This window comes from Hemiscyllium ocellatum, chromosome 36 (genome assembly GCF_020745735.1).
Source record: "Hemiscyllium ocellatum isolate sHemOce1 chromosome 36, sHemOce1.pat.X.cur, whole genome shotgun sequence".
NCBI lineage: Eukaryota > Metazoa > Chordata > Chondrichthyes > Orectolobiformes > Hemiscylliidae > Hemiscyllium > Hemiscyllium ocellatum.
The window spans coordinates 9,777,593-9,801,761 of record NC_083436.1 but is presented as its reverse complement, the minus strand read 5'-3'; the positions used below and the strand labels follow the sequence as shown (position 1 = coordinate 9,801,761).

The 24,169-nt window shown below is 39.9% G+C and overlaps 1 protein-coding gene across 3 annotated transcripts in view; it reads left to right on the top strand.

The window, feature by feature from the left end:
• Window positions 1–24,169, top strand: part of nudt6 (nudix (nucleoside diphosphate linked moiety X)-type motif 6) — a 145,473-nt gene that overhangs the window by 87,801 nt on the left and 33,503 nt on the right. For all 3 annotated transcript variants that reach the window (XM_060851669.1, XM_060851671.1, XM_060851670.1), the window contains one exon: window positions 2,608–2,663. In XM_060851669.1, the coding sequence (XP_060707652.1) occupies window positions 2,608–2,663 (56 nt within the window). The remainder of the gene's footprint in view (window positions 1–2,607; window positions 2,664–24,169) is intronic.

Genomic DNA, 24,169 nt, shown 5'->3' with positions numbered 1-24,169 from the left:
CTTTCAGCAGTACAAGATTTCAAAAGGGAACATTTGTAATGTGTAATGTATGTGGAGAAAAGCCAATTTTTGAAGGCTAACATTTGCAAAGGTTGATTGGAAACAGCAATTTTAAAGTAAATTCATGACAAAGCAGTGGAAGGCATTCAAAGAGGAAATAGTGAGAGTACAGAACAAATATATTCCTACAAAGAAAAAAAAACTGTATTCTCAAATCTAGTGCCCTTTGAATATTAAGGGATGTAAGGCTAGAATGAGAAACAAAAAGAACCTGGAGACACGAGAGCTTAATACAGCAGAATTCCTCTAAGATCATAGAAAGTGCAACAAAAAAAGGAAACGAGGAGCAAAAGGTTTTTTCCAAAAAAAAACTGACAAGTAAAATTAAGAAAATCCAAGAATGTTAGTAAATACATGAATAGCAAGAAGATAATCAGAAAGGGCAGGATCATCTTTTTTTAAATCGGAAGGTCATGTCTGATGACTTGATTGAATTTTGAGGAGATCAATGAGGGTCACACAATTGATCTGGTTCAAAATGTATTTCAGGGAGACTTTTAACAAGGCTTAGACCTTTAAATAAGGTTTAGCTCACCCTAGTTAACCTAAATGCCAAGTTGGATCCAAAATTGCCTGAGTGGCAAAAAGTAAAGGGTAATGGTCAACAGGCATTTTTGTGGCTAAAAAGCTGTTTCTATGGAGACCACAGGGATAAGTATTATATCCTTGCAAGGTATATATCAATGGTTTATATTTAAATGTAGGAAACATCATTAAGCAGTTTGTAGATGATGTGAAAATTGGCTTTTGAGAAAGTAAGGAAGAAAGCTATAAAGCTATATTAATGGACTGGTCAGGTGAATTTTAAAAAATAGAACTCCATCCAGAGAAATGTGAGATGATGCATTTGGGAAGAGAAAACGAGCACGATAAATAGAAAACTGGGAAGTGTAAAGTAGAGGGATCTTAGACTGCTTGTCCACAGATTCCTGAAGGTAACAAGACGTAAGATATTTAAAATCACTAAGGTGTGGGGGGGTATTTCCTTTAATAGATGAGGTATAGAATATTAGTCCAGTGAAGTTGTGCTAGATTTGTAAACACACTATTAGACCATAACTAGGACTCTAGTCACCCCAATACAGAAATGCTATGATTGTACTAGAGAGAATAAAACGGGGATTTATGAGGCTATTACCAGGACTTCAAATTTTTAGCTCTGGGGAAAGGTTGAACAGAATGGGATTGTTTTCTCTACAATTGAAGCAGTTGATTGGAGACTTAATTGAGAAGTAATAAATTATGAGGTGCATAGATACAATGGATAAAAAGGGCCCAAGCCCTTAATAGAGAGGTCAATTACCGAAGGAAATTAATTTACAGTAGTTAGTAGGATTAGAGAAAGATGAGAATTTTTCTTTTCATCCAATGAATAGACAACATCCCTGTCTGAAAGGGAAATAGAGGTGAAAATATTCATCACATTTAAAAAAGACTTTGATATTCTCTTGAAAAACCATAACCTAAAGTGTTATTGACCAACAGCTTGTGTACCTAATTTTCTAGTGTAGGCTACTATGATTCTAAGAAATGGTTTGCTGCAAATTTGTATCTACTATAAATACCTTATTAGGTCCAGTGACATTAGTTTCTTACTTTCGTCAGAGTCTTATTGTCACATTGCCCAGTATCTAGTTTTACGAAGTAACTACCTGAAAGTCACCATTCGTATACTTATCAGTTAACTGATGTCTTCTATGATACACTTAAATGGAGAATATGCAAAGCTTTTCTTGAACTTCTGAGAAAAGCAAACATAAGCCAACAGTATGTGAGTGAAGGAGAGACAGCTTACGAGAAGTAAAACACTTTTTAAAGTCATACTGCATATTCTGATGATGTATCACTGGACTTGAAATGTTAACTTTGTTTCCGTCTCCACAGATGCTGCCAGACCTATTGAGTTTCTCCAACACTCTCTCTTTGTATGTTTTGTTCTTTGTTTTTCTTTTGTTTATGTTGGATTCTGATGGTTACAGCACTGCCTTTGTGAATTATTAGTGTTTCTTTATCTACCTGAATAAATCAAGAAAATGTGTTATTTTAAAAATACTTAACTTTATTTGGGAGGTCACTTAAAGGAAGGGGTGAGATAAATATTTTCACAGGACTACCAAGTGTAGCATTGAAAAAGACAGGTCACTACTGTTTGGTTCTCCTGTTTTAAGAAGTTTCTGAGGCTTGTTCCGTAAAAAGTCCACCCTAAAAATATTACAACTACCTAGCAGAGGCTAAGACTCTTGACCCAGAAGTATGGCCAGTTCAGTGGCTGATTGAAGTCCCTACCTTGGCAGGACCCCAAAACAAGGTAGAAAAGGAAACCTGGACGATCTAGTTCTCTATTTCCACACCTTAACATCCACAACCTAGCAACTTTAGAATAAACACAAACATTTGAAGATATGAACTTATAAAAAGGACACTCAGGTTTCACTTTCTGTAATAATTTTTTGCAGAAATTTATTTCATGCTAATCTCCGGTGATCTCCAAATCCTGTACTGCAAATTGGGCACGTATTCAGGCTTTGTTTCTTGTCTATCCTGCAGGTGCTGTGTTTGATGAAACCACTGGTAAAGTTCTGGTTGTGCAAGATAAAAATAAGGTAAATTGAATGGCAATAACACACTACATTTCTGTTGGGTAAGCCTGTCATTCCACGAAAAAGTCAATTATTGGTGCATGACAGTGTTTGTCTGATTGTTGCTAGAAAAATTCAGTACAGTCGGTTCTGATATAATGCGATAGTTCCGTTCTCGTGTGACCTCGCATTATAAAAAAATCGCAATAGTCGTGTCACCTAAGCTAATGGGGCCGGAATTGCATTATAGTCAATACAGGTGAGGAACGTTCTTCAATTGTGTTAAAGCCAATTCATGTTGAAGAAACACGCATTATAGCAGAACCAACTGTAACTCATAATCATATACCAGTCAGATAATTGATGTCCACTGTGAAGCACTTACTTAAATGGGGAGCAGATAAGGCTGCATTTGACATTCTGCACAAAAATTAGGAAAATCTGCTCATTGTGACTTTATGCTTCCATCCACAATATTACCAAACTAAATTATCTGGATTTAAGTTTTAGGGTACAAGTTAACAGCTGCAGAACTTACTAAAAATCAAGCATAGCAAAGTATATGGAAAAAGTTAAAAATCACACAACACCAGGTTATAGTCCAACAGGTTTAATTGGAAGCACACTAGCTTTTGGAGAGACGCTCTCCAAAGTGGAGATAGTGGAGGGCTCGATCGTTACGATCGAGCCCCCCACTGTCACCTGATGAAGGAACGTTGCTCCGAAAGCTAGTGTGCTTCCAATTAAACCTGTTGGACTATAACCTGGTGTTGTGTGATTTTTAACTTTGTGCACCCCAGTCCAACACCGGCATCTCCAAATCATGACTATATGGAAAAAGTACACTAAGAATAAATTGTTTATTTTGGATGAGGAATAAAGTATGAAAAAACATCAAGAGATGTATTTATGTCTCATCTCAACTTCATTAGTGAACGTCTATAATTTGTTTTAACTAAGCTGGTCAACACAAGTTTTAAACATAAAATGAATTCTTGGCTTGCACACTTCCATGAAGAGCAATGTAGAAAGGGAATTGAAGGAGGGATAATACTGTAACACCACAAATCTGTGATATGTTCCGCATTCCTATTGTATAAATGTGTAGAAAATCAGTAGAAAAATATCTGTGTAAATCGAGATGTCCCCGGAGAAGGCTAAAAAAAACTCACACCCTGTCCTCAGGCATCATCTTGAGCTGTTCATGGAAATAGCATATGTATTTGGATTATAAAACCCACAGGAAACATATAAATTGTAGTAAAACATTTTTTTTCCATCTTATGTCTAAATATCATTAACATTCAGGCAGTAGCTACACGAGGAGATACAGATTAATGTGTAGGCTGTACACTCAAATGCCACATGGCTTTTTTTCATCTTTTTATGCTTATATTTCATTTTAAATGATGTCTGGATGAGCAAAATAGATGGATCAAGAAATGGCAGATAGGTTTTATTGTTGCTAACAGTAAGTTAGTACTCAAGGATTAAATCATGTTTGTGAGTTAGATGTTATCTGCCCCTGCTAGTTCTGTTTGGGAATGGGATATGTAAAATAGGGTGGGTGTCCAGGACACCATAATCCCAACCATTCCCTGTTAATTCCTATAATACAGTTGGGGCAGATGCCAAAATTGGCAGCTTGTCTGCTGTACTTAAATATAAAATAAGAATGAATAATACTGTGGAAAGTTCAATGTACTCGATTATAAACCTGCCCATGCAAAATACGCACTTTTTTTTCAGGTTTTAAAATGTTGGGAACATGGTTGGGATAGTGCTCTTTGTGCAACCAATCACCCCCTTCAGTTCACATTTTACCTCCCTTTCCCCATTTCTGGACTTGAAAACTCATCAATCCACCCATTCTACCTTTTCTAAGCAAGGCATTGACAATACTTTGATTTAATTTCAGTGAATAATAAATCAGTTTTCACGCAGGTAACCTGCAGCAAATTATTTCAAAATCTGACAGTCCTTCTTGACAACTTATGCAATCTGTTTGCATTTGCACAGCAACTCAAAAATTTCTGCACAAGCTGAATGCAAGTTAGGCATCCATGCTTACACTGCCAAACAAAACAAGTTGAAGGGGCTGCACACTTAAGTGAGTTCAGGCAATTTGATTTGGACTCAAACTGTTATTGGAGTAGTTTTGATATCCAGGAGAATCTCATACTTTTGTTGACAAGTTTTACAGCATAAGAACTGCAAATAATTTGTGATATGTTAGCACACCCAAATGTTTTTGTTACCCATTTAGGTACAGAGTAGCTACATTTGAAACTACCGGTATCTTAAGAGGGGAACATTTAATTTACAGGACCCCAATGCACACTGCAATTGATCGTATTCAGTAGCTCCAGTCCAAGCAAACCCTATTTCGCTAAAGGTTTTGTGATATATATATCTCTCTTTCATATGATCCTGTTTTGTTTCTGATATCATTGTTTTGTATGTTGACTCGGTAGTTTATGTTTCGCCAACAATTTAAAGAAACGCACTAGTACTTGGATGACAGATTTCATTCCTTTGCTTTTTACGACTAAATCTTTGGCTTGGATTTCCAGAGTTGTGAAGATTGTGAAAATCTTAAAAGCTGGCAGTGAAGACCTGGATTTAAACTGCCATAATTGTTTAAAAGACCAATCCTCCACAAATGAAAAAGTAATTATTTGTCTGTGTCTGTAACAGTTGAAAAATCTCAAATGACCAAATTATTCAAATAACCAGCTTTTAAAAATTGGGGGGAAAAAGCCTATCTGTGCCTGAAAGAGATGAAAAAATGTTCTAGTTATTCCAATAGCTGTTTATTAATATGGTCAAATGTGTTATTGTTATCATGATTTGGAGATGCTGGTGTTGGACTGGGGTGTACAAAGTTAAAAATCACACAACACTAGGTTATAGTTCAACAGGTTTAATTGGAAGCACACTAGCTTTCGGAGCGACACTCCACTATCACCTGATGAAGGAGCGTCGCTCCGAAAGCTAGTGTGCTTCCAATTAAACCTGTTGGACTATAACCTGGTGTTGTGTGATTTTTAACTGTGTTAATTGGTTAATAACTGGTGTTATTAATACTTTCCTGAATAAGGGCTCATGCCCGAAATGTCGATTCTCCTGCTCCTTGGATGCTACCTGACCTGCTGCACTTTTCCAGCAACACATTTTCAGCTCTGATCTCCAGCATCTGCAATCCTCACTTTCTCCTATTATTAATACTTGACAGCTTCATAAATTATGATTACAGAAACTGCAAATTCACAGTTTAATTGACTGTTCAAATAAATTATTAGACGATTAGCTGTGTTTGATGCAGGATAGTGAATATAAACACTTGTTTTTATCAGGGATTAAGGCCTTGAAGGGATTTAAAAGCACTGAATGGATTTTCACAAATGAGAGTGATTTTCTTTTAATGTAGTGGAGACTGTAATTGATATTTAAAATCTTATTTAATCTGAAACACATCTCCTGAGGTCTGCCTGTGTTTGATATCAGGTGGGTTGGCCGTGTAAAGTGTTAAGTAAGAGGTCACAAGTTGGTAGGGAATTGGCATGAGGGCTGTAAGGGGCTATTGGGAGAGTGCATAGAGCAGCACCAAAGGGTGGCCTGTAATGGCATGAGAAAAAACAATTGGGATTAAATCCCAGAGAACCAAGTTGGGTGTTTGGCACTCAACAATCCCTGAAGCTGTCTCCAATATGTGGCAAGGGTTGGGATCCAGACTCCATCCTGAACCTCACCCAAAGTAATTGGAAGTCTTATGCTGTTATTCTATAGCTGAGGCAGAAAGTCAGCAGTTGAATTTGAATGGTGCACAGCAAAGTCCAGAAATATTATGTCACGTAAATTTTCCCTGCATTTTGGAGACTCCGAAAAATTTAGAGTCCTCTTACGGCTTATGAAAAATGGTTTAATTTTATTGAGACAGTTTCTTAGAGTTTGAGAAAACTTGATTTTTTTTCTATTTCCCTTTCCAAATATAAAAATAATATTAGCTAATCTTTAATCCCCAGTCACCACATCCTTTATTAGGCAATTCTTTTGTCAATTTAATAGATTTTGCCTTTGGTATCCCTTCCTTTTTTTTAATATGCAAGGGTGCAAACCATCCAAACCAGGTTTTATGCTTTATAATTTTAACTAATTTATCAATTATCAGCCCTCTTTCGAACTAAAATGTCAATATCTTGGAGCCTTTTCTTGTAATGTTATGTGCAGTCTCTTGGTTATGCTGATATACACTGAGGCAATTATTTCTGTAATTTCACTGTCATTATAGATGAGCATATCTGCACATCCCTTACTGACCTAATTTTGTGTGTCTATAAAATATGTTGTGATATTCTTTGAAAATTTTGTTTTTAAATTGTCTTTGCTTTTTTTTAACATCTTTACTAATCTCTTCATATTCCTGATGGTCATTTTCAACCTTAATTTCAATGTACTTAGTTTAATCTTTATTTGTTTTGTTTTAACGTTGCTCTTATTTCTTTATTCATTTTCTTCTTTACCTGTAAAACATTTGCAATCGGTTTCATTCCAGAATTGCCTCCTCTGAGGTTCCCACAGATGCCAGTTTAATTCACTCCACATGATACAAAATAGGCTCATGGTTCTGAAACGTCCTGATGGTAGTCTGAAAGATTTGTGCTCCAGAACTAGCCATATCCTAGTGAAATTGTTTCAATATACCCAAAAAAGTGGAGAATTGTCCAACACATGAGCTTAGTATTGGGCACTGCCTGAACTGCAGAATGGTGCACAAAAAAGATAGATAGCTGCCCCAAAAGCCCTGGGTTCTTTTAGGACAGGGAGATCTCCCAAAGCTAGGAAGTGGGATTGAACCAGTGGTGCAGATAAAAAAGCAAAAGTGAAATCCTGTTGAAATGCATCCGATGCTCATTTGACCACACCAGCTATACATATAAATTGTAATATTAAGCAATATTAGGCTTACTCTTAAGATTAACTAACCTTTAATTATTTATTTACATAAGCAGGTGGACGCAGATTTCAGCACCCATGTCTAGTGTATTTTAGCAGGCAAACAAGTAATGTGGTTGCCACACAACATATTTGAAATGTCGCCCCCTTTATTCCATCCAAGAGATAACATGAACAAGTTAGTAAAATGGGCAGATAGACGGCAGTAGCAAATTAAGAGTATGATAATATATACAGGAAGGATTAACAAGTATGAGATTAAGCATTCATCGGATGGCACTAAATGGCCTAGGTGAATAGACTGAATTGGAGACTTGCATCCATATTGTCAGAAAGTGCCAGTCCTGGTTGATACAGCTATAAAAGAAGCTGTAAATACTCTATTGTACAAGAACATGGGACCATAGGATATAGGAGCAAAAGTGGATCATTCAGCCTATCAAGTCAATTCCACAATTCGGTGAGATCACGGCTGATCTGATAATCTTCAACTCCACTTTCCTGTATATTGCTTGTAACTCTTGATTTCCTTACTAATTAACAATCTGTCTATCTCAGTCTTGAATACACTTTATAGCCCAGCCTCAACAATCCTCTGTGCTAAAGAATTCCTCAGCTTTATCAACCAATAAGATAGAGTCTCTATTATTAGGAACATAGTGGTAATGTCACTGGACTAGTAAACCAATAGTTAATAAATCTGGAATCAGATTCTACCCTAAAGGTGACCCAGATTAATGAGAAAACAAAGTGAATTGTAAAAAAACAATCAGGTTAACTCATCATCTTCAGGGAAGGAAATCTTCCATCTTTACCTAGAGAAATGTGGTTGACACTTGAATACCATTTGAAATGTCTTGCCAAGCCATTCAGTCTGGCTGCGATAAAGTCTAGGGAAAGGAATGAAACTGAACAGACCACCAATAACCTAGACACTGGAAAGAAGAGTAGCAAACCCTGTCCTGTCAACCCTTTAAAGTCCTCATTAGAGCATCTAATAGTGCAAACATTGAGAAAGCAGTCCCAGAACCTGACATAGGTGGCACTCATGAAGTCATATTTTACAGGAAAACCCCAATCACCATCCCTAAGTAGGTCTTGCCCCATATGCAGAACAGATCCACTAGAGATAGTGGCACAGGGATGTACAGTCAGGAGGGAGTTGTTTTGGGAATGCTCAGTATTGACTTTAGAGCCCATGCAGTCTCATTGCATCAGGTCAAAAATTGGGAAGAAAATCTCCTGATGATTACCACCTAACACACCACCCTAGCTGATGAATCACTATTGCTCCATGCTGAAAATCAGTTGAAGGAATCACTGAAGAAAGCACTGAAGCTAGTATCCACAAATGTACTCGGAGTGGGGAATTTTAATGTCCATCATCAAGAGTGGCTTATTAATACCACTACTAGCTGAGTTGACTAAGTCACAAAAGACATAGCTGCTAGACTAGAGTTACCGTAGGTGGGGAATGACTGAATGAATGAGGGAAAAATTATTTGGCTTCATCCTCACCAGTATACTTGTCAAGAATGCATTTGTCCATGGCAGTATCAGCTGGAGTGAACACTGTATTGTTCTTTTGCTGACAAAATCCTTCACTTTGACAATATGTGCATTGGGTTGTATGGCACCACCAGCCTACTGGATGGAATAGATTCTGAACAGATCTAGTAACTCAAAACTGGTGATCAATGAGGTGTTATGGTTCATTAGTGATAACAGAATTATGTTCAATTTCAGAACTGAATCTTTGATATTTGTTGGCAAAGAGTGAGTTGTGTCGAGTTCTATGGAATGATTCTTGCTGCAAGGCTGAGTGAGCTTTCTCAACATATTTTACCAAACCTACCACATTAATTTGAACCCTTATGGCAAGAATCACTTCCAATTCCCACCCCATCTTATCACATGCCGTTCTTGAAGCAACTCACCACTCAGCGGAGGCCCTCCTAAGACCAGAATCCCTTGCAGCCAAGCTATCTTCCAAAGCCCCTGTACACCTGCAGGGGTGCAGGCATCAGGAAGTTGTGCTATTCAGCTCTGGAAGGAGTGAGGAAAGGTCATGAAGAAGGGAGACTGGCACCACACTGAGAAGGACTTGGTGATCCTAGTGGAAGGAGAAGTAGAAAGCAGTCCTCTTCCTGGAGGACAGGCAGAGAGGCCACAACAACATGCCATGCCACCATGCTTAAAGATCTTCACCTGGGTAGGTGCCATCTTCAGATTGGGGATGACTGGGAGTAGTATAAGAAGGTCAATTATTTTCTCCACTCCACTAGGGTAGGTGCTGTATTTTGCTCTTTGCTATCTCACACTTATTTGTGCAACCTCATCCACTTCCCGCCAATCCTCATGCTCTGACACCTAGGAGCATGCAGATGTGACCAAGCCTTCCACCTCCACTCTGCCTGCTCCCCCCTCACCACATCTGACCTTTGGAAGTTCCAGATGAAGACGGTCAAATTGCCTCTGGCAAGAAGGCCTGCTGCTTGTTTGACCTGTTCAGATAAATCCCCCAAGATTGCCCAGTTAAAAGTAGAGGACCGCCCACTACAGAACAGGCTCTCTTCTCCCATTTGTGGAGCAGGAGAGCTCAATACATTGCAGAGGGAAGGAGAGAAGGAAAAGTTCTACCAACAGCCCATGAGGGCGATGGCTGGAAAATGCATGAAAACAGTTTGTCCAGCATACCATATGGTGTAAATAGTTGAAAGTTTAGTTTTCATTGTTTTTTCAAAAGTTATTATATTTCATACTTCTTTGCACTTCACTGTTCTTGTGGTTCTTTCACTATCTGTTTTGACTATAGATACTTTGTCATGTTGTTCATCATTCTTTGGCCATTAACCTAGTACAGTGTTTAGTGTGATGTGACTGCCAATATGGGAGCAGACTTAGCAATCTATGTGCATGGCATCAGCTGACTATGACACCTTAGAGCGGTCCCCTTCATCTTTGGCTGTGTGCACAGGAATGTACATCTGAAGAGTTCTCCAGCAACAGTGACAGGAATATGAAACCAAGATATCCAGTGCTTTAGGATGGTTGGAAAGTAGGACCCTGCATGCCTGCGTTGCCAAGCTATTGTGTTACAGGACAAGATTATCACCATATGAATGCCCAGTGACTGGTTGCAGAAGCAGGCCCCTTCCTCATAAGCCAGCTCACTTACCCTGCCTATCGCAATTTTCTTTGCACCCGATCTCCTCAATGTTGCACTCTATCTATGTGCTTCACAATTGTAACAGGTTTTCTGAGAGGCTTTCAGCCTCAGCGTTAACGCACCATCAAGATACCCAATATCACTCCCTTCTTTCTATGTTCCCATTCTGTCAACTCCACAGGCTTCACTCTTCCCCAAGTCATCATCCAAGCTGTATACATGTGACTCCACAGCCTACCTGTTCCTTCCTTCTTCCAGCTGTTGATTTTGGATGTGTTTGTGATCACAGTTACTTAATATACGCAGTTGACAATTTGTGGCAATTTCCTGAGTTTATTGAGTTTGTTATGCAGTAATTCAGATATGATACATTAGTTAATTAGAAAAAGACAGTATATAATCATGACCAGGGTCTCTTATGGCACAATAGCAGTGCTTTACATCTGAACGAGGAGGCCTGGGATCAAATACCTCTTGCTCCAGAGGCGTCTCATAACATCTCTGAACAGGTTGAGGAGAAAATATCTACAACCATGGCCATTGACATTGTTCACTGATACCAGAGGAAAAACAGGCCTTAATGCAGAATGCATGGATTTTGTCAAAGTTGTCTATTGTCTAGCTGAGGTGTTAGGAGACACTAGTTTGGATCTTCCTCCTCTTCTGGTTTATTTTTCATCTGGAGAAAACAGCTCTCTGAAGACTGCCTGAACGAATCACCCAATAAGGACAGTTGCCTACAATGACCGCCTGAAGATGACCACTCTGTGAAGACCACCCTCTGCTCCAGAGTATTTATTGATATAATCTTTTTCTAGGGCCAGGTAGTTTATACTGTGAAAATCAATTGTCTGAATCTTTTTGTCAACAACCATTGGATACCTATTCATGTCATTGAATAACCATTACCTGTTGCCCATCTCATTTGAAAATTAATTTTCATGTCTTCAAAGCAGAAAACTTTTATTTTAAAAAATATTGCCCTAATAGTAAGGATTTGTGGCTATTGATAATTTTTGTGGAAGGGTAGTTACTACTGTGACACAGTTAAATGTGGTCTCAAACTGTGCAGGAACTATTCAGTATGGAATAATAAATGCACAATGTTTAACAAGGCACCCCAATTTCAACAGTTCTCCCTTTGAGAAGGAAATATATTTAACGACGTCTCACAATTATCTTTAACTAACCTATTTATTTCTAAGGTTCAAGTTTAGATCCTTAATTTCTTGATGTTATATTGCAGCTGACATAATAAAGCTAAAGGAACTGCTAATATTAACGTTTGAGCAGCTGTTATACATAAGGAGCAACATCCTCAACCCAGGGATCTGACTGATAATGTAGAATCGATCATATCAGACACACTGTCCTGGCTTTTGAATTTCTTCCATTTCTTTGGTTGAACCACTTTAACTAAATGTTGTTTTCTGAGGTACTGGTCATTATCTAGGATTGAACTGAGATTTAGAGACAAAGAGGGAATTGGGTGGCCTTAAGTGCCTCATTCTGCATGGCGATATTTACTCTCAGTGCAGTGATATTATGTATGGAATCTCCCATTATAGCTGTCTCAGTAAGTTGACAGCAGAACGTGGGTTTCCAAGTGGGGCAGATATCTCACTCTTTGGTCTCCCTGATGTTTGTTTTCATTTTTCCTTATATCAAGTTTTTGTATTTCTTCCTCATTCTTTGAGAACTTTGGCTTATCCTTAGCTGATTACGATACATTTGATTAGAGTAACCAATTATATAAGTGCTTTAAGTTCACCAGCTCTCCCTCACCTATACCTATACGGTGGAATTTTCTTATTTAGCATGTTCTTTCCTTAGCCTTCAATTGTCTTAATTCTCAATTCATTTCATTTTAATTTAATTTATACCCACTCATTGCAATCTCTTTGGATTGTGTGTCAGTGCCTTATCATTTAAAATGTATCTTGCTGCTCTTCAGGTTACAATAGCCATTTTGTCAAATAGATGCACAAGTTTGAAATCTGTTCTTCAGTTCATTTTCACTATGCATTCCCTTATGTTAGTTACTTCAGATATACTTCAAATTGCACACAATTTTCAAAGGGACCCCAATTTCCAACACTAGATTAGATTACTTACAGTGTGGAAACAGGCCCTTCGGCCCAACAAGTCCACACCGACCCGCCGGAGCGCAACCCACCCATATACCCCTTACCTAACACTACGGGCAATTTAGCATGGCCAATTCACCTGACCCGCACATCTTTGGACTGTGGGAGGAAACCGGAGCACCCGGAGGAAACCCACGCAGACACGGGGAGAACGTGCAAACTCCACACAGTCAGTCGCCTGAGTCAGGAATTGAACCCAGGTCCCTGGCGCTGTGAGGCAGCAGTGCTAACCACTGTGCCACCGTGCCGCCCCAAAATTGTCCCCGTGCTGTCCCCATAATTTCTACGAACAGAGTTAAGAGGACAACTGTGGCCCACTCACTCAAGCAACTTGATCTACTAGTACTAACCCTCACTTCTCTAGACTTGTGGACGCATATCCAACTGCAACGTCCTTCCCACGTTCCCAAATTATTACCTATGGAGACGAAGGACTGAACATGACCCTTACTCTGGAGGATAAAGGCACTGTCCTCCTGTGCATTGCCACCTCAAACGGATGTCTGATCATGGCATCCCCATGGTCTTCACATTCCTTCTCTAAGACTTCTAGACATGTTATACTGCCTACTTTAGATGCTGTGTATTTGGCACAAACAATGAAGCCACATGGTGCAAGTAATAGACCGATGTGCCACATTGACACCTGGCAAGATGCACGTACACTTGGCTGAGGACTGCAGTACAGTCATCTGCTTGGTTGTGCAACTATGCCATTTGCCAATGTGAATCATGGCAGGGTAAGGCAATACATGTATGCTGCAGGTATGCCAGTAGACACCACATAAATGTGCGCTGAAAGAGCAAGGGAGCAGTCCTGATAGGCAGGCTAGTCTGCACCATGTAATGGGCTCCTTTCCCTGTGTAACTATTCACTGCTGGTTACTGGTGTCTCCTGCAAACCAGTTTGTCCTTGCAGGTGCCGTGCCAATACATTGGAAGATATTAGCAATGACTCCCTGAAAGTGCAGTGTCAATGTCCACGATGGAAGGGTTCATGGGGCTAGTGCTGGCGAATCATGCCGTGTTCTGAAATTTTTCTGTGGGCAAAGAGGAAGTAAGCAGGTAGTTGAACCTACCATCAAATCTTTCTCTGGTTTCTCTGTTGAGTTTTCCTGACAGTTGATTACTATGGCCAGTTTGGTAAGATCACATCCCATGGTCAGAACAATCCTAATAGCCAGCAGAAATAGAGGAACAGATATGTGGGCAGATTATGGAAAAATGTAAAAACAAAAGGTTGGTGTGACGAGTGATTTTAACTTCCCTATATTGACTGAGACTTCGCTTAAACTGGGGCTTGGAGGAGGAGAAATTTGTTAAGCACGTCAGTGAGAGTTTCTTGAAGCAATATGTAAATAGTCCAACCAAGGAAGGGCCATACTAGACCTGATGGTGGGAAATGAGCCTGGCCAGTGATCAAAGTTTCACTGGAGGAGCATTTCAGGAACAGTGACCATAATTCCATAACTTTAAAGTTATGTATGGATAAGAATAAGAGTTGTTCCTGAGTGAAAGTATTAAAATAGGGGAAGGCTAACTATGACAATATTAGACAGAAACTCAAGAATGGAGATGGAGTGGAGGGGACCAGTGATTGTTTGAGGGTAAATCCACATCTGTCATGCAGAAATCTTTTAAAGACCAGTTGATTAGAGTTATAAAGCATGGAAACAGGCCGTTTGGCCCAACTTGTCCATGCCAACCTGGTTTCCTAAACTGAACTAGTCCTGTTTGCCTGCAATTGGCCAATATCCCCTAAACCTTCCTGTCCATGTACCTGTTCAAATGTCTTTTATAGGTTCTAATTGTATACGCCTCCACCACTTCCTCTGTTGGAGGAACTTCCTCTGTTCAGCTCGTTCCATATAGACACCATCCTCTATGTGAAAAAGGTGACCCTCAGGTCCCTTTAAATCTTTCTCCTCTCAGCTTAATCCTATGCCCTCTAGTTTTAGACTCTCCTACCCTGGAGAAAAGATCTTGGCTGTTAACCTACTGATATTATAAACCTCTGTGAGGACACACCTCAGCTTCCTGTGCTCCTGGGAAAACAAGTCTCAGTCTTTCCAGTCTCTCCTTTTAATTCAAACCTTCCAACCTTGGTAACAGCCTTGTAAATCTTTTTTACACCCTTTCCAGTTGAATAACATCCTTCCTGTAGGCGGACGACAAGAATTGTAGGCAGTACTCCAAATGTGGCCTTACTAATCTCTTGTACAGATATAACATGACGTCCCAAGCCTATACTCAGTGCTCTGACCCATGAAGGCAAGCGTGCCAAATGCTTCTTCACCCACCTTGTCTATCTGTTATGCCACTTTCAAGGAACTATTTACCTGCAACTCTGTGTGTTGTCTCTCTGTTCAATGACACACCCTATGACTCTACCATTAGCTCTGTCAGTCCTGCATGTTCATAAAGTGGCCACAGTTTCCAGTGTGTGTACTGCAGAGTTATCCTACTGCTGCATAAGCAAATGTTTTCTGCTGTTGTGGTGAAAATTCCTGGTAGGATTACCAATATCCAACATAACTGCTTTATGGCAAACAGTTTTCTTTCCATTGTTCTTGAATTTATGGATCCTTATCTCTGTTCTCCTCAGTAGAACTGGAATCTCCCCTAGCGAGCTGTTTCCTATACCTTTTCTGTTGTTTGTACCTGCTACTGCTTTATAGTACTAGATGACTTGTGAATTGCAAACTTCTCAAACTGAATTTTTACCTTAGCCAGACTGTCGAACTTTGTACTTGGGAATTCTTGAACCTCTAGAGAAAGATTCTATTCCTTTGATTTGAGATAAAGGAGTCTGTGGGAGATATAATCGCTGGACTAATCCAGAGACCAGGTAATGTTCTGGGCATCCAGATTCAAGTCCTGTTATGGCAAGAAGTGTAATTTGAATACAATAAAATAGATCTTGAATTCAGAGTCAAATAATAATCATAAAACCAGACCCACAACAACGAGGTTCTCAACAGACAATTAAGCATGGATAATAAACGCTGGCCTCGCCAGAGTTGCCCACATCCAATGAATAAAAACAAAATTCTGCAGGTTGTGGGTAATGAAGAAGATCCAGTGAAAAGGGACCACAGTTTGGATAGATAATAGCAAATGATAAACATAACCATGCAGCTTTATGCTGTCAGGCTACATGACACTATGTTTTTTTTCTGAGATACATGAAAGAATGCAAGTAATAGTCAAAGACCCTATTAGTTCAGATAAGGCCCTTGCCTCAGGTCCCATAGGTCTGGTGGGGCCATAGATTTGTGATGCTTATGGTGTTTCAGCTTTAATTCGGCAACAAGATTTGTTGCTGATTCCTGGTCATGCCCCTTTGCATTATCCAATACAAAGAGATGAGTTAGTGAGTGTCTCCTTGAAAGAAAAACGTACATGTGTGGATGTACACATATTAAGAGGAAGCAGAAGCAAAAGGCAAGCAGGATGGGAGGATATTGAACTGGTAAGTAGATGTGAAGTGATGCATGAGCCATGAGAAAAGTAGATTATGCAAAGGCCAACTAGTTTGAATAATATTGTATTTTTGCAACTGTCAAGGGAACAAGGAAATGGTGAATCTCATTTTGAATGAGGTTGAGAAGATTTGTAGCTCAGGTTGATGATAAGTATGTAAGTTAGCTCACTGAGCTGGAAGGTTTGTTTTCAGATGTTTCATCAACATGACTAGGTAACATCATCAGTGAGAGTCTCTGGCGAAATGCTGATGGTTTGTCCCACCTCTCTATTTATACGTCTTGGTTTCTTAAGCTGGGTGATGTCATTTCCAGTTCTTTTTTTCAAGGGAAGGTAGATGGGATCTAAGTCGATGTGTTTATTGATGGAACTCTGGTTAGAATGCCATGCCTTAAAGAATTATCGTGCATGTCTTTGTTTCGCCTGTCCTAGTCAAAGTGGTGTTCTTTTTGTCTGTATGTATGGAAACTAGTGATAGTGGATAGAAGCATCAGTAGGTCAGATAGCCTTTCAAGCTCGCTCCACCATTCAGTAAGATCATGGCTGATCTTCTACCTCACTTCCATCTTCCCACATTATCCCCAGATGTTTCAATTTTCTTAGTACCCAAAAATCCATTGATTTTTTTTATCTTGAATATTCTCAACAGTTTAGCAGCAACAAGTCTCTGGTGCAGAGATCTCCTAAGATTCTCAACTCTTGAAGTGAAGAAATTTTTCTTAATAGAACGTAGAACATTATAGCACAGTACAGGCCCTTCGGCCCTCGATGATGTGCCGACCTGTGAAACCAATCTGAAGCCCATCTAACCTACACTATTCCATTTTCATCCGTATGTTTATCCAGTGACCAGTTAAATGCCCTTAAAGTCATTCCACACCCCTACTACTCTGAGTAAAGAAGCTACCTCTGACATCTGACCTATGTCTATTACCCCTCAATTAAAGCTATGTCGCCTCGTGCTCACCATCACTGTCCGAGGAAAAAGGTTCTCACTGTCCACCCTATCTAACCCTCTTATTATCTTATATGTCTCAATTAAGTCACGTCTCAACCTTTTTCTCTCTAGCAAAAACAGCCTCAAGTTCCTCAGTCTTTCCTCATAAGACCTTCCCTCCATACCAGACAACAACCTAGTAAATCTCCTCTGAACCCTTTCCAACGCTTCCACGTCCTTCTTATAAGGCGGTGACCAGAACTATAAGCAATACTCCAAGTGCGGCTGCACCAGAGTTTTGTACAGCTGCAGCGTGACCTCATGGTTCCGAAATTCAATCCCTCTACCAGTAAAAGCTAACATACCGTATGCCTTCTTAACAACCCTATCAACCTGGGTGGCAATTTTTAGGTATTCATGTACGTGGACACTGAGATCTCTCTGCTCATCTACAGTAGCACGAATTTTACCATTAGCCCAGTACTCTTTATTCCTGTTGCTCCTTCCAAAGTGAATCACCTCACACTTCTCCACATTAAACTGCATTTGCCACCTCTCAGCCAAGCTCTTCAGCTTATCTATGTCCATCTGTAATTGCAACATCCTTCGGTACTATCCACAACTCCACCGACCTTAATGTCATCTACAAACTTACTAACCCATCCTCCTTCAACCTCATCCAGGTCATTTATAAAAATGACAAACAGCAGTGGCCCCAAAACAGATCCTTGCAGTACACCACTAGTAACTGAACTCCAGGACGAACATTTCCCATCAACCACCACCCTCAGTCGTCTTTCAGCTAGCCAATTTCTGATCCAAACCACTAAATCACCTTCAATCCTATGTCTCCATATTTTCTGCAATAGCCTACCTTGAGGAATCTTATCAAATGCCTTACTGAAATCCATTAACACCACATCAATAACTTTACCCTTATACATGCTGTACATCTCTTTGACCCTATGACCTGTTTCGTCACCTTCTCAAAAAACTCAATAAGGTTTGTGAGGCATGATCTACCCTTCACAAAAATGTGTTGACTATCCTTTATGAACTTATTCCTTTCTAGATGATTACAAATCCTATCTCTTATAACCTTTTCCAACACTTTACCTACAACTGAAGGAAGGCTCACTGGTCTATAATTACCAGGGTTGTCTCCACTTCCCTTCTTGCACAAGGGGACAACATTTGCTATCCTCCAATCTTCTGGCACCATTCCTGTAGACAATGACGACACAAAAGATCAAAGCCAAAGGTTCTGCGATCTCTTTCCTGGCTTCCCAGAGAATCCTAAAATAAATCCCATCTGGCCCAGAGGACTTATCTATTTTCACACTTGCCAGAATTGCTAAAACCTCCTCCTTGTGAACCTCATTCCTGACTAGTCTAGTAGCCTGCACCTCAGTATTCTTCTGGACAACATTGTCTTTTTCCAGTGTGAATACTGATGAAAAATATTCATCTAGCACTTCCCCTATATCCGTGATAGCTGGTCCCTTATCATGTGACCCCATGTTCTAGATTTCCCACCTAAGGGAAATATTTTTTTCAATATGTTGCCCTCTAAATTTTCATTTAGATCATCTCTCATTTCAAATTCCGGAGAATATAGGCTTAGTGTAATCAATTTGTCCTCATAAGATAATCCTCTCATCCCAGAAGCCATTCCAAAGAATCTGCATTAGATCCCTTCTCAGGGGCAAGTACATCATTCCTTAGATAAGAAGACAAAAATTTTGCACAGTACTCCGGGTGTTGCATCATCAAAGCTCAGGCTAACTTTTGTAAGACTTCTTTACTCTTTCCTTCCAATACCCTTCGTAACAAAAGCTAACATAGCACTTAAAACCAAAATACTATGGATGCTGGAAAGCTTAAATACACACAGAAAATTCCAGAGAAACTCAGCAGGTTCTGAAGAAGAGTTATATCAGATTTAAAACATTAACAGTTGCTTGCTGAACAGATGCTGCCAGACTGACTGAGTTTCATCAGCATTTTCTGTTTTTTTTTGCCAACGTATCAGTTACTTAGCTAATTGTTTACTGTACCTGCACATAAACTTCCAGTGATTTATGTACAAGGATCAAATGCAGTATTTCCCAGTTTCCCACATAAAAAAAAATTCTTTATTCTTAAAACTAAAATAGACAACTTCACACTTCGCTGCAATTGTTTTTACCTACCGTGTTCTCGTCTACTGAGCCCAACATGTTTTTAGCCTTCTGCAACCTCTTTGGATCCTTTTTATCTCTCAGTTTCCCACTTAATTTTGTGTGATCAGCAAATTTTGAAAGTTCCATTCAATCATTTCCATTCAATCATAAGTAATTGAAAAAGACTGTAAGTAGCTGAGGCCCAAGGTAACCCACTGGTTACATACTGCCACCCAAAAAAGACCCATTTCTTCCTACTCTGTTTTCTGTCCATCAACCAGTCATCAATGCAGACTATTCATTACTTTCATTTTCATGATGCTTGTTTAATGACCTCTTGTGTGTCATCTCATCTGATGCTATTGAAATTCCAAATACATGACATCCACTGGTTCAACAGCTTCATATTTTCTCATTAAGTTCACTGTGCTAAATATTTTCTTGGTGAAGTATGACCGTGGCAGCGTACATGCTGCCTTACAGGTCCAGCACATAAACTCAGATATATTACAACTGCAAACTATTCTACTCCTCACTGTCTCATGTGTCATTCAATTCAACGACTGATATCCTTGTAGCAGTCATAGTGCCTTTCTTCTGCAGTAGCCCACTATACCATCAGGATTTGAGTCTCCATGCCAAACCAGGGGCTGACTGTTGACCTTCTGGCTAATGATGCCATTGAGTGATCTACAAACATATGTCCAGCCATATAACCAACATAAAAGGCTCTCAAGCAGATGATAGAGTGCACCAGAAATGATTCAGGAATACTCTGGAAGAAACCTCTACATTATCTTCCAGAGTGTGTGCTTTGATTACGCGTGACCTTCTGTATCCTTTTTAACCCCATCATAACGAGGTTACAACCAGGTATACTGTAAGCAGTTGGGGAAGAGAGGGAAAAAAAAAAGAATGGAGGAGGCAGCCAAACATAAAACCCTTCCAGATAGACATTTCATCAACAGCTCAACTGATTGCACTAATAATGAATATAATCCCAATTCACTAAGCACCAACAATTCCATACATTTCCTAACTATCACAGCATCCTGTTGATCAGAATGTTGACATAAAAGAGTTCAGGACCAACATGTTCCTATGAAAATGAAGGATAAGGATGGCAAGATTCAGGAACCTTGGATGACAAGAGAAATTGTGAGCTTAATGAAAAAGAAAAAGACATATACAAGGTTTAGGAAACTGAAGACAGGCAGAGCTAATGAAGAATATAAGAAAAGCAGGAAAGTACTTAAACAAGGAGTTAGGGGGTGTAAAGAGGAGCCATGAAAAGTCCTTGGCCAGACAAAATTAAAGGGAAATACTACGGCATTTTATACGTATATAAGGAGCAAGATATAGCTAGGAAAAGGGTAGGTCCACTCAAGGGAATTAATGCATGGAGCCGGAGGAAGTGAGTAAGGTCCTTAACAATACTTTGCATTCGTATTCACAAAGGAGAAGGACATGAAGAGGGGCATGCTGACATTCTAGAGAATGTCTGTATAAAATAGGTGATGGTGGTGTTGGGTGTTTTGAAAATCATTAAGGTAGAGAAGTCCCCATGACTTGATGGGATCTAATACTGAGAGAGACAAGTTGGAAACTGCTGGCAATCCCACCACCCTGTGGCCGAACACTTTAACTCCCCACCCCACCCCCCACAACTCCGTCAAGGACCTGAAGGTCCTGGGCCTCTTCCACTGCCAAACTCTGACACCTGGAGGAAGAATGCCTCATCTTCCGCCTTGGGACCCTCCCACCACATGGGATTAATGTGGATTTCACCAGTTTTCTCATTTCCCTCCTCTCACCTTATCCCAGATCCAACCTTCCAACTCGGCACCTGTCCTACTGTCCATCTTCTTTCCCACTTATCTGCTGCACCCTCCTCTCTGAACTATCATCATCATCCCCACCTTCATCTACCTGTTGCACTCTCAGCTACCTTCCCCCTAGCCCCACACTGCTCCAATTTATCTCTCAGCCCCCAGCTCACAAGCTTCATTCCTGCTGAAGAGCTTATGCCTGAAACGTTGATTTTCCTGCTCCCCAGATGCTGCCTGACCTGCCGTGCTTTTCCAGCACCACACTCTCAACTGAAATCTTTATGTTTCTATTTTTCACGAGGGAGGTCCCAGAGGACTGGGAAATAGCCAATTATGTTCCTTTGTGAGGAACTATGAGAGACAATTTAGCTTACCCTTGTGATCTGGATTTTTGATTTTCAGGATTTTGTCCTGTTTGTCTTTTTCCACCCATTATATTTGTGTGTATTAAACTGTCTTCATCTGTCTTTTGTCTGTTGTCTGCAAATTTAGTTAGGATAATAAAAGGAAAAAAAATTAGTCGGCATAATGGTAGATTTATAATCCTTTCTCGGCCATTTTAAGTAGTTGGGTGTGGTTACAATAAATAGGATTGTTTACTGTTAATGACAAAATTTGGTGTGAATTGCTTTTGTCCTGAATGGCAGTCAGTCAGACGAATTAATCATATGAGTGGTGTTTTGTGATGGCTTGTCAAACAGTGAGCCATGATTAGCACTACATATTGCATAGTTAAGTCATGCCAGTATACTTGTTTTGAACCTTTCCAACAGCAAAGTAGGCTTTGGATATCTTTGAAAAAGGGCTGTATTTCCAAGCACATACAGTTTGCTTAGAGTCATAGAGATATACAGCATGGAAACAGTCCCTTCAGTCCAACTCGTCTAAGCCGACCAGATATCCTATATAAATCTAGTCCAATTTGCCAGCATTTGGCCCACATTCCTCTAAATGCTTCCTATTCATATACCTGTCCAGATGCCTTTTAAATGTTGTATTTGTACCAGCCGCCACCATTTCCTCTGGCAGCTCAGTCCATACACACACATCACACACTGTGTGAAAACGTTGCCCTTTTAAATCTTTCCAGTTTCACCTTAAAGCTATGGCCTCTAGTTTTGGACTCCCCCACTCCAGGGAAAAGATGGGGTATAATGTGCCCTATGACACCCCTCGTGATTTTATAAACCTCCATAAGGTCACCCCTCAGCCTCTGATTCTCCAGGGAAAATAGCCCTAGCCTAATCAGCCTCTTCCTATAGCTCAAACCCTCCAACCTTGACAACATTCATGTAAGTGTTTTCTGAACTCTTTAAGGTTTCACAGCATTCCATCCTAAAGCAGGGAGAGTTGAATTGCACACAGTATTCCAACAGTGGCCTAACCAATGTCCTGTACAGCTGCATCATGACCTCCCAACTCGTATACTCAATGCATTGACCAATAAAAGCAAGCGTACCAAACACCTCCTTCACTATCCTATCTACCTGTGACTTCACTTTAAAGGAACTATGGACCTGCACTCCAAGGTCTCTTTGTTCAGCAACACTCCCCAGGACCTTACCATTAAGTGTACTGACTTGCCTTTCCAAAATGCAGCACCTCACATTCTTCTAAATTAATTTCCATCTGCCACTTCTCAACCCATTTGCGCATCTGATCAAGATCTCATTGTACTTTGAGGTAACCTTCTTCACTGTCCACCTCACCTCCAATTTTAGTATCATTTGCAAACTTAGTGACTGTATCTCCTGTTATATAAATGACTGATGGTCACAAGCCTCTAATCTGAAAAGCTACCCTCCACCCTCTTTCTTTTACCTTCGACCCAGTTCTATATCCAAATGGTTAGTTCTCCCTGTATTCCATGTGATCTAACCTTGCTAACCAGTCTACCATGAGGAACCTTGTTGAAGCCTTACTGAAGTCCATAATGATCTTGTCCATCACTGCTCTGCCCTCATGAATACTCTTCGTTGCTTCTTCAAAAAACTCAATTAAATTAGTGAGACATGATTTTCCATGAACAAAGCCATGTTGATTCTCCCTAATTTGTTCTTGCCTTTCCAAATACATGTCAAACCTATCTCTCAAAAATTCCCTCCAACAACTTGCCCACCACCAATGTCAGCCTCACTGACCTCAAGTTACGTGGCTTTTCCTGACGACCTTGTGTAAATGATAGCACCATGTTAGCCAACCTCCAGTCTTCCGGCATCTCACATGTGGCTATCCATGATACAAATATCTTAGCAAGGGACCCAGCAATCACTTCCATAGGTTCCTGCAAAGTTCTAGGGTACACTTGTTCAAGTCCCAGGGATTTATCCACCTTTATACTTTTTAAGCCAACTGGCACCTCCTTTTCTGTAATACGAACATTTTTCAAGATGTCGCTATTTATTTCACCATGTTCTATATCTTCCATATCCACTCCACAGTAAACACTGATGCAAAATACTCATTTAGTATATCCCCCCATCTCCTGCAGTTCCACACATACGCAGTCTTGCTGAGCTTTGAGGGGCCCTATTCTCTCCCTAGTTACCCTTTTGTCCTTAATGTATTTTTAAATCTTTTTGGCTTCTCCTTAACCCTGTTTGCCGAAGCTGTCTCATGTCTCCTTTCTGTCCTCCTGATATACCTCTTACGTATACTGCTGCTGCCTTTATACTCTAAGGATTCACTTGATGTCTGCTGTCTATACCTGACATATGCTTCCTTCTTTTTCTTGATATCCTTCTTTTTCTTGATTCCCTATACCTACCAGCATTGCCCTTCACTTTAACAGGAACACACTGTCCCTGGACTCTCATCTCATTTTTGAAGGCTTCCCATTTTCCAGCC